The sequence below is a fragment of the Lathyrus oleraceus genome, chromosome 1 (genome assembly GCF_024323335.1).
Source record: "Lathyrus oleraceus cultivar Zhongwan6 chromosome 1, CAAS_Psat_ZW6_1.0, whole genome shotgun sequence".
Taxonomy (NCBI): Eukaryota; Viridiplantae; Streptophyta; class Magnoliopsida; order Fabales; family Fabaceae; genus Lathyrus; species Lathyrus oleraceus.
In genome coordinates this window covers 407618034-407629961 of record NC_066579.1, presented here as the reverse complement: position 1 = coordinate 407629961, position 11928 = coordinate 407618034, and the positions used below count along the sequence as shown (strand labels likewise).

General features: G+C 33.1%; 1 protein-coding gene across 1 annotated transcript; it reads right to left on the bottom strand.

The window, feature by feature from the left end:
* Positions 1 to 2134: 2134 nt before the first annotated feature.
* On the bottom strand, positions 2135 to 5307 carry LOC127076126 (uncharacterized protein At3g52155, chloroplastic). Its single transcript, XM_051017693.1, has 5 exons — positions 4992 to 5307; positions 4717 to 4816; positions 4422 to 4601; positions 4024 to 4141; positions 2135 to 2557 (listed from the first exon to the last, which is right to left on the bottom strand). The coding sequence occupies exons 1-5, from the start codon at positions 5224 to 5226 to the stop codon at positions 2495 to 2497; spliced, it is 696 nt and encodes a 231-aa protein (XP_050873650.1). The 5' UTR covers positions 5227 to 5307; the 3' UTR covers positions 2135 to 2494.
* Positions 5308 to 11928: the final 6621 nt, after the last annotated feature.

Genomic DNA, 11928 nt, shown 5'->3' with positions numbered 1-11928 from the left:
ATTTTGATTTGAAGCTTGGTTCATGATGTAATTTTGAGGAGAATGACTTTCCATTTTGGGTAGGTGAAAATTACAGGTCATTGCCATTTTGGGAAACTTTTTGTTTGACCTTAAATCCTTCAACCTTGATCTTTGAAATGCCAAATGAAGCTTATATGGACATGAATGAGACCTTTCCAACCATCTCACACCCTCCAATTCCTGATTAAATGCACAGTTGACCACAGTTGACTTTGCTAGGGTTTTGGTTGACTGAGCCATGTTCTGATGAATTCCAAGCCTCTACCACATGAGATCTTGATCCAAAATGATATCACAAGTTATATGAATCCCTTATGAATAATCATGGTGCCCAAATTCTTCAAGAATGGCCACTATCCATTGCTCAGTGAATGACTTGACTGTTTTGACCTAGTTTGCTTCATCTGCAAGAAACAAGGTTAGATGACAATATTTTTGTACTTTTGGTTAGTAAACAAATGAAAAGCAATGATATACAAATGCTATACATGCTTGATGATCAAAAACCACACTCACAAGATACCCACCCACTGGGAGGCAAGCAAAGGTGCACAATGATCCTTGAGGCAATGACATGATATGATATGATGCCATGAGGGATCTTAGGGCAAAAATTGGGGTCTTACAATAAATAAACAGATAGAGCAAGGATCACTAGCGAGATATTTACGATTAGTTTTGTTTCTTTGGTGGAGTTTTTTAACTTTTGATTATTTTTATATAGATCACCATAAACTCTCTAGCTTTGTTTCTTGGTGAAGTTTTTTAACTTTTGATTATTTTTATATAAATCACCATAAACTCTCTTGCTTTTTAACTTTTGATTATTTTTGTGTCGATCACCATAAACCCTATTGCTTTTTAACTTGTTTTACATTTCTTTCTTTACTTGAGATGCTTATGTTTTACATTTCTTTCTTTACTTGAGATGCTTATGATTTTGCTTCTCTGTTTGTAGGTTAAACCACTTGTTGTCAAACCCAACTAAGACACCTGCAAATTGCAGTCAAAATTTTCAAATTCATCAAACAAGCTCCAACACTAGGATTAACGTTAAGAAAAAATCCCCCCTCGCATTAACTAGTTTCACTTACTCAAACTTGGGGTCTGCTCAAAAATCAGAAGATTAATCACTAATTTCTGCCTCTATATTGACACATATCTTACTTATAGGTAGAACAAGAAAACAACAACAAGTAGTCTCTAGATCTTCATTAGAACTTCATTAGAAGATGAATAGTAAAACACTATCCAATACAACCTATGAAGCACAGTGGCTCTTATACTTGTTCCATGTTTTTTCAATTCCTCACCCCAAACCAGTCGCAATTTTTTGTGATAACAAATCTGCCATTTACATGGCCAATAATCCTTTCTTTCACAAAAGTACAAAACAAATAAAGATGGACTATCACTTGGTACAAAACAAAGTGCAAGAACATGTCATTCATCTCTCATGCCAATTGACTCCTTAAACCAAATTGCTAATGTTTTCACAAAACCTCACCATCTTAATCCATTTTGAGTGAGGCTGTTACTCTAATTTTATTAGTTCAAGTTAATTATATAATTAGTTACTTACAGAGATTTTCTCTAAAGCAGTTATACATAGTAATAAGGTTTCCATTGTAAAAAAGGGTAATATAATTTTTTTTTATCGTTATTTTGTGACAAGAATTAAAAGAAACGATATAGTTCTTTTAAAAGATTTATGCAAATTTATTCAAAAATAATAGCTACTAGTATTTCAAACTCATCTGTTATAAAATAAAAATAATATTAGCATTCAATAATTTACAGATTTATTGTTAGAGATCTTTAGCATTCAAAATTTTTGTATTTCTTGAAAAGATATCTCTTGAAAATAATTTTTAAGAAAAATGACTCAAAATAGTTTCTATTTTAAACATTTTTTGAAATTTTAGCCTCTAAAACAAGTCGTATTTAAAAGAGTAGATATTTGAAATGATTGTTTATGAGAAGCTATTTAAACTATTTTTTATTTAAGGTTTTTTTTTAAATTCTCTTTCAAAGAGATAAAATACTTTTCTTTTTTTAAAATAATAGCAAACATGCATATTATCATGTTGGAGAAGAGAAGAGGGAAATGGGGTAAAGCAACATGTAACAGCATCTGCATGATATAGAAAAGCAATTATTTTCTCTTTTGAAACATGAAGTTGTGTATGTTAAACAGCAACAACTGAGTAGAGCATGAGTTCAATTCAATGAACCTATATGCTTTATATACTATACCAAGCAGTAAATGAAGGATGAGCTCTGCCAAATCAAGCCTTTTTCATCAGTTTCCATCTTCCATCAAGTATTTTTCTCTTCTTGTCATCAGCTCTGTAGCCGTCAACCCTTGACCAAACTATGGCGCTTTGGATTCCTAAAATAAGCAATGGTGCTGCCAACTTTATCTTTTGAGCAAACATTAGCAAAATTACCAAGTATGGAAAATCTTGACTAGCTAGCTACTTGGTTTTAATATGCCTTGAAGCTTCCACCCACCGAATCCTGCTGCGGCAAATGCCTGTAAGATACTTACTGTTAGATACACATCTTTTTCTCAGTTGAAAATCAAATATGTTTCCTTTTGGAAGCTAACATATTAATAGTAAATGAAAACCTTGTAATGCTCCAAAAGGTTTTCTTTTTCCTTAAAACATTACTCAATCACTGCAGTGATGTGCAACTATTATGTTTCAAATCTTATTTCATGATAGGTGAACACAATCATAAAAATATATTTCATCAGCAAAGTCATATTAATATCCTCTCTTAGAATAGGCGTTAATCATAACAGCTACCGGTTTAAGAATCTAATTTATGGAGGTTCCTGCAAGCAATGACTAACTGTCTAAGATTTCAGTTACACTATTGGGGGCCTAATCAGATAAGGGTGATAAAGTAATTTTGAGTAAATCATGACCTCGAGCAAAAGGCATTCCCTACCGTAATTGAAGCTACTAGAACTAAGTTTTACAAGAAAGTTGCTAAAAACGATAAGAATGCAGGTACTAACGAATAGTGAGTACTGAGTACATAAAGCTAGAGGTCACAAGGTGATTCCTAAACCATTATACCATCTGTGGTAGAAATAGAATTCTATAACCGAGTTTCCCAATCATTAACCGACAAGAGTCATTTAACATTGAAAAACAACTTAAGCTGTTAAAAGAAAAAAAATTATGTAAAAACTTCCATTTTTTTCTCTATTGGCGCTGGAATTGGTAGGGAGAACTACGGTTCGATCCCACGCAACCGCGATTGGGAGGGGGCTGAAACCACTTGATGCGAAAACTAACCCCCGAACCGGATTAGTCGGTCCAGTGGGCCGGATACTGGTGGTGAAAACAAAAAAAAAACTATACATGATGCTTAATCAAATACATACGAATCTATACATCAATGAATAGAAACATTTCATCCATGTAAAAGCTATTAGAAACCATGAAGACTAACTCTTCTAAAAGTTGAAACAGTTAGGTAAGGGTCATGAATGGATTCCTCATCTACTATGAATTTTCCTATTGTGATGTGGAGTTTGAGATAATGTGGAATGTTCAAATATTATGCATCCTGCTATAGTAAATTTTGGTTGACTCGACTCAAGCCAAAAAGAAAATACTCACTGCTAACACAATTTTTTAGGGGGATAAGAACTTTTTTACCGGTCAAGCACAAAGACAACCCTTCAAACACACATTCTGCAGAAAACTTTTTGACACTAAATTTATAATCTTGTCGGAAAATATCAAAAGAAATTCCTATATTAGAAGATAATTTGATTGTGCATAAATAGTTTGCAGAAGAAGCCCGTAAAATTTATGCGCATGATCCCTGGTGTGGTGAATTAGTTACTAGAAAAACTAAACTACATAAAAGTAAAAACAGAGTTTATCATTATTATATAGCACACAAGACACAATAAGTGATATTGAATTGACTTGAAAGAAGATACTATTCTACACTGTTGTGCAAGTAATGAAATTAAACCTCGTTCCAAGATTTCCCAGCAGTCTCGAGCAGTGCAGCATTGCACGTCTTTAATTCTACAGATGCCCCGCAAAGCATTGAAGCTGCCTCTTCCCACCCCCTGTTATGCCCCATGCACCTGTATACCACCCAATATCAAAATAAAAGGAGTGCAAAAAGTAAAAATGTCAATTGTAACCGCACTGAATTTCCATATTTGATCTCTTATTTCTCAATTGTATCAAATCTATTCTGCAAATATAGCATTGACTTAAAGTATTGATTATAGCCACGTTTTTTGTATCCATAAGTCGTTTGAGTTCTAGACAAGGGACACATTCAACCTCCGCCTTCAAACACAGACAAAAATGAATTTAGAAACCACCATAAAAGGCTAGCTACAATCTTTAGATACTCACATGACAGTTAATATCTCATCCCTTGAGTATTTACAAATAACCTTTTGAAGGTGATCTGCAGTTTGCCCGTCCATAGCCGCAATCGAATAGAAACTAGAAACAAAATGAACCTCAGCTTCCAGTAGTTCCTGCACTTGCTCCTGCATTATCTTAAGTGTCTCCTTAGTACGCACCGCATCACTGCAGCAAGCAACAGAAATCAACAAATAATCTCAAAGGCAAACTCGTCCTATCCTAATAAGCCTTCCAAAAAAACAGGAAACCCAATTCAATATCACAATACAAAATTCCCAACCTAGACAGTATAAGCTCAGGAATCCAACCCAACTGTTGGAGCTTGAGAGAAATTTTCACAGCATCTTCCTTACCAGACTTACTCAGTGGCCGGTCATGGTCTGCACAACCAAAAAAAAACATTTCCTCCAATTACACCAATGAAAGAAAGAAACCCACTACTTGTTCTACCTAAAACTAGAGGCAATTCCATAGGCATGTTTCAATTTCCACTACAATTTCTAACTGAATAACGTTTGACAGTTAAATTCCCCAAAAGAAAGGGTTTTGTTTTACCGCGAAGAGCAGTTTGTTCCCAAGAACTCTCTGCATGGCGAAGAAGGATGAGGCGTCGAGATGCGGAGTCTGATAAGGGATCCTTTAGTTTGGTGTCCTGTTTGGGAATGAGGATTGAGGATTTGGCGCGTAATATGCTAGGGTTCCGAGTGTTTCTCCGGCGATTAAGGTGGTGGAAAGATGAAATAACGGTGCTGCACGTGGGAGAATGCATTTCACACATGACCACATTCATGCCCCAACTCACTTGATTTCAATGGAACAACTTGTGTTTGGTTCTACTACAAATAGATGGATTGTAATTTTGTACAATTTATTTTGATTGAAAATGAGTTTAACAATAAATTTATGTGTCAAAATTAAGCTTGAATGATAAATCTATAAATTACAATCAATTACTCTTTAAGATTGGTTAATGACATTTGTTTAGTGATGAGATTTGGACGGTATTCAACAACTCCATATTCATCATTCCTAAAAATATTTTAGGAATGATAGATATGTGCGACAAATCTAAAATGTGAGTAAGAAAAAATCGCTTGTAATAATAAGGTTAAAGCATAATAGATTTCGGTTTTAAAATGAACGTGGGATAAGTAAAGTTTGAATTATAATTTAATGTGATTTGGTTTAATTTGCTTAGACTTACAAAATACAACAAACTAATCTGAACCGTACAGTTTTATTAAAAAAAATAGTCAAAAACACATAGGAAGCAAATACATTTTTTTCTTAGATTTTGATTTGATTTAGTTTCTAGTTAGTCGATCTATTCGGTTTTCAAGAACCCCATATCTATCCTTCCTAAAATGTCTTTTCATTTCCATAAAATTAAACTCAGGTTTCACCTTTTTGATAATAACAATGTTATGTTTACACCAAATGTTACACCAATGCATACATCATGCATTATTCACAAATGTCATCAAGCATTAAATAAATAAAGAATATTTGTAAAAAAAAATATTTTTATTTTTAAAATTATTTTTATAACACAAATGTCATTAATCAATTTTATTTTATTATTATATTAATCACAGAAATATATGTTATTAACCACTTATTCTACTTATAATTCATTAATAAAATTTACTAATAAAATTTACTAATTCATTATCCAATAAAATACATCACATTAACCAAGTTCTGACATTAAATTATAAAATATAATAACTCGTCTTTACATTAAATTAACCAAATTCTAATGTTAAATTATGAAATATGTTAAATATATTAAATTAAAATAGGATATTAAATTATAAAATATATGAAATATAACAAATACATTTGTATATTAAATTCTGAAATATAGCAAATAAATTTGGTTAATGAAGTGTAAAAATTAGTTATTATAATTCATATTTTAATTTTAAAATTTGATTAATATTATGAATTTTGTTGGTTAATGAATAATAATTATTTTTATGGTTAATATAATAATAATATGTGGTTAATAATTATTTTTATAGTTAATATAAAAATAAATTTATTTAATGAAAAATCTTATATTTGGATTATATAAATAATTTTAAAAAGAAAAATAAATTTTATTAATATTATTTTTTATTTAAATAATTTTAAAAAAACATTATTCATCATATAAATACGATGAAGGGTGTAAGTATTTGTGCAAAAAAATAGTGTAAGAATATCATTATTCTTTTGATAATTAACAAATTACCCACTCTAAAAGTAAGATAATTGGTTTTTTGTATTTCTCATTATATATATATATATATATATATATATATATATATATATATATATATATATATATATATATATATATATATATATAATTGAAATACATCGACAGTGTAAAAGGATTTTACACATTCAGTTAATCATACCCGTTGAATATTGAAATAAGTTTGACTTTTATTTTAAAATCCTATAAAATAATGCAAACGGGTGATGGTGATGAATTGACCGTGTAAAACTTTTTACACTAACAGTGCATAGTAATTAATCTATATATATATATATATATATATATATATATATATATATATATATATATATATATATATATATATATATATATATATATATATATATTACATGAGAGTTGGTGAATCATAATTATAAATCATTACAAAATTAACTATAAATCATTATAAAATAAATACAAAATATTCTATATTAGTACAAAATATTATATCACTCATCCGCAATCGAAGTGAGAGGTCAACAAACATTTAGAATGATCATAAATTATCAAAGAGAACTCTAGGAAGGCCTTTGGCGAAGATATTAGTAATCTAGTATCAGGAAAAAACATGAAGAACATGGGACTAAACAAGAGTGACCTTCTCCCGAACAAAGTGAATGTTCATTTTAATGTGTGTTACTATGTTGATGTTGGACAAGATTGTCGAATAAATAGATAGCACTAATATTGTCACGGTACACCAGAGTAGCCTGGGAAAGAGAGAAATGAAGCTTCAAGAGAAGGTTGTAGAGCCAACATGATTCTGAAGTCGCACTAACAACGCCTTGGTACTCAACCTCTGCATTGGAACGAGAAAACATGGGTTGTCTCTTGGAAGACCGTGAAATTAGGTTGTCACAAAAAAAACAATACCCCGAAATAGATCGACGAGGGTCGGGACATCCACCCCAATCAACATCTGTGTAGGAAATAAGTTTCTTGATGGGAGATGGATAGAGATGCAAATTATATTGTAAGGTGCTCTAAACGTAACGCGTGATGCGTTTCAATGCAAGCATGTGCTCGGTGCAGGGAGTATGCATGTGAAGACACACATGTTAGACAACATAAGAGATGTCGGGATAGGTAAATGTGAGATACTGCAAAACACCAACAAGATTATGATATAATGTAGGATCGTGATATAGATTGTCGGCAGAGGTACTGAGTTTCTGCTTGGTGTCAATTATAGTAGCAAAAGGTTTGCGTGAGGCCATGTCGATGGCATGGGTACTCTGACTAAGAAACAATCCTTATGCATGTCTAATCACTGTAATACCCATAAAATAGCTCAGTGATCCCATATCGTTCATAGCAAACTCGGAGGGAAGAAACGTCGTGATAGATTTACGTAGGACAGAAAGAAACTGATGGGGATGATGCCATCAACATAAAGTAAGATGTAAGCCATACTAGAGTCATGTCGGTAGATGAAGAGAGAGTGATCATAGGTGTTGTGCTGAAATCCAATGTTGGAGGCATAGTCAGTGAAACGCTAGTACCAAGCACGAGGCGCTTGCTTCAGACCATGGAGAAATTTTCGCAAGTGGCACAAATAATATGGGTGATAAGGATCACGAAAACCCAGTGGCTAATGCATATAGACAATTTCATGAAGATCACCGTATAGAAATACAATTTGAACATCTAACTGATGAATGAGCCATGACTTAGAGAGAGCAATGGTGAGAAAAGGCACAAGATATACCTAAATCAGCCAGATAAACATAAGCGACAAAATAAACAAGAACACCAACCACCAAAAAACAAAGTAGAAAACAAAACTTACACATCAACCAAAAGCAATTAGAATCAGGACAAAGCTAGAACTATTCAAGTCAGGACCAGCCGCAACAACACTGAAATCTGAATAACACAACAAGAACGCATCTAACGGAGGCCGAAGAAGACACTCACACCGTTATTGAATTAAGAGCATAATATGGTTCTCAAGCCAAGCTGGGAGAGCATAAGTGTTCCCACTGACCTACCAAGACACCATTGTCAAGCCAGGAGGATGCTAATGTCTCGCATATCTTTCATTGTCACCGAAGAGCCAAAGAATACAATATCATTCTGATATTTCCAAATCGACCAAATCACGACATGCAAAATCATCAAGTAACCCCCGTAATCCTAGTTATTCCACTAAGCGAGATAAACTTCTAGAAAAGGGTCAAAATATCTCTAGATAAAACTACTCACCAACCCAACCAATTGAATATCATATACCAGACAGTACCCACAAACTCACAAGTCGCGAGGAGATGAGAAAAAGACTAAATGAATGTCAACTAGAAAGGTCAAGGGAATGTTCCAGAGCCTACAAGGACCCCCTCTTAAGCAAGTTTTATCTGGTGAGGATCTGATTCTAAATGAGCTTCTAGGAAAACACAATGACTTTAAAGGGAGCCCAAATACTCCAAATAGTAAGAAAAACTACCTCTAGATAAGTGGTTTGACGGTCTGAAAGGAATTCACGGGCCAAGAGGCAAGAATAGGCGAAAGCCAAAAAATAAGACTCGCCATTAGAATGACGTCACTTCGACTCATCTCTCTCAAAATAAGGAGTAAGATCCCTAATCACTGACATAAGATCATCAATAAGAACATGCTCATGATCAAAGAGGAAATTCCCCCTCCACTTGAGCTCCCAAACTCAAACCTCCCCCTTTCACCTACCTATATATCCTACAGAGCGATGGACCTTATCGGAAATGGAAAAAAGCCTCATAAATCTAGATCTAAGAGGAGTATTACCAACCCATGTGTCTTTCTAAAAAGAAGTAATGAGACCATATCCAACTTTCAATTCGAGGTCATCCATAAACCAATTAGAGGGACCATCACCTTTGATTATAAGGAGGAAAACTATTTTCAAACAGGACGAGGTCGATCTGAGACACTCAGTCTTCCTTTCAAGATAGAAGACAAAGGAGTCACTCCATATATAGTAGTGAGGATGTCGCTCCTAAGATCAACTGCCACCTCCACTTACTTAGAAGAGCAAAATTGACCAACCAAAAATCTCGGATACCAAGTAGCTTGCTCATATCCGATCACTTAAGCCACACTATCTTGAAATCCCCTTTAAATGCTTTTATATTCCTACTAATATTGTAATTTCAAACACATACTTAGTTTAAGGAATTGTAATATTAATTTTATTTATTTAAAAATTTTCTTCTAATTGAACTCAAATAAATAAATTAAATAAATATAATTATGTTGATTAAAGTTTAATTTAAATAATTAGTGTATTTTAAACACTCATTATAGTCTGACCCTAACGGTAATATGTGAAGAGAGATTGGATTTACGAGTAACTATATAATTTATTGTTAAGTGAATTTCCTTATTTTAAATGAATTTTACTTCAAATTAAATGTAACTAGTCAAAATTCAAAGGTTACTAAACAAAAATGATATCTTTACACCTGATCTCTACACGTACGCAATATATAAATACAATTTCAACTTTTTACTATTCATTTCTCTCTTCTATTTTCAAATCAAAACGAAAAAAGAAAATTTTGTATCATTAATTATTCTCTCCAAAAAAAAATTATCAATTATTGTGATAGCGTTGGTGTTTTTATTATTCCTCAACTTTGCTATTGAATTTTGTCGTTGATGTTCTCTTAATGAATTTTAGAGATCCTTGCAATCCATGTTGTGTGCATAGGGCTAGCTTCAATTCTTTTTCTGTTGCCATGGAAGATAAGACTTATGTTGAAGACTCTTGTATTGGAGGAGCTAGAAAAGGCACAAAATTAAATGAAAAGGTAGTGTCTTAAACCTGTTAGTGTTCTGAATACTCTGATCAATGAATCAGAGTATGAATACAACAAACAATAAGGTGATATTTTGATAGCACTTTTCTCTCACAAGCCTCAGTTACTTTTCAACTGACTCGCTAACGGATTTGGATTGCCTTCCGTTACTATCCCGCAGTCATAAGATGCTGATATTGTTGTGGGCATACTGCAAGACAAGGCCTCTACTTTGCTTCTCTCGATGTTCAATCATCACCACACTTAACTCCTGTTTATTCCTTATTCTGTGTTTATTGTTGTCTTCTTGTATGTGTTGCTACTTGCTACTGTCTCGACTTCCACTATTTATCATTTGATGCTTTAGATGGGAATGTTCTACAATAAGAGACTTAATATGCAAAAGTTTCATTTAGAGGGCACTCCACGGAAGGTTCTTTATCACAATGAAAGTAGGATGTTGCTTGTAACGAGGAGAGAACTAAATCATGGTACATATTTGTCCGATATATGCTGCGTGGATCCTTTAAGCGGGTCAGTACTTGCGTCTTTTGAATCCAAATTTTTTATTACGACGATCATTTTCTTTTTCTTTTAAAGGTTTTATTGATATTTTCTTTTTTCTTTTGGAATAAATAAAGTTCAGTGGCAACTTTGTTATTATCTCGAGCGTGCAAACGCTCTAGTTTATTTTTTTTGTCACGATAAGTGACGAATCTGCGGAGACATATGTTTCAGCTAGAGAGTCAAGCCTAATTTAGTTTGATTTGTGATGAACGTTAGTTTTGTTTACTTACTTTTTCCTGTTTTATTTTTTTATCTCTTTTGTGTTATTACTAGTATCAACCATTGGTTCCTATGATAGTGTGATGGATGTTCTAGTTGCTTATACACTTCGTTAGATAAACTCTTTACCCGAGCTCTGAGGAAAACCTTAGAATCGGAGATTGTGTAGTATTGGACTAGGGGATAAGTCAGACCAAATAAGTCTGTCGTAAGACCCTGATCCTTGGCAAGCGCAAGAGTCTATGCATATGATCCATGTTATCTCGGAATGATCAGGCGCACTAATAATTGCATAAGTATTTAATCATCTCTTATTTTGCTGAAAAAATAGTACTTTGCTATGACGAAATCCTTCTTCATAAATTTGATAAGCCACTACCCTTATCTAATCATCTCATATCCGGAATGTATCTCATCAACCAAGACACATGAAACACATTATGAAGATTAGTAAGTGACGGTGGTAAATAAATTTGATAAGCCACTACCCTTATCCTCTGTAAAATATGGCATGGACGGATGAAACATGGAGTGAGCTTTCGAGACTTCAATGCTTGACCAACACTAGTTACTAGAGTAACTCTCATGAACACGTGATCCCCCTTTTGGAACTCAAGTGATTTCCTTCACTTATCATGATAACTCTTCTAGAGACTCTTCAAAGCTC

Bases quoted from the DNA above. Each gene is read 5' to 3' on its own strand.
- LOC127076126 (XM_051017693.1), bottom strand. From the start codon at position 5,226: ATGAATGTGGTCATGTGTGAAATGCATTCTCCCACGTGCAGCACCGTT. The intron at 4,142-4,421 runs GTGAGTATCTAA...GGTGGTATACAG, and splicing joins GATGAGATATTAACTGTCAT to GTGCATGGGGCATAACAGGG. The intron at 2,558-4,023 runs GTTTAATTTCAT...AGTATCTTACAG, and splicing joins CTGGGAAATCTTGGAACGAG to GCATTTGCCGCAGCAGGATT.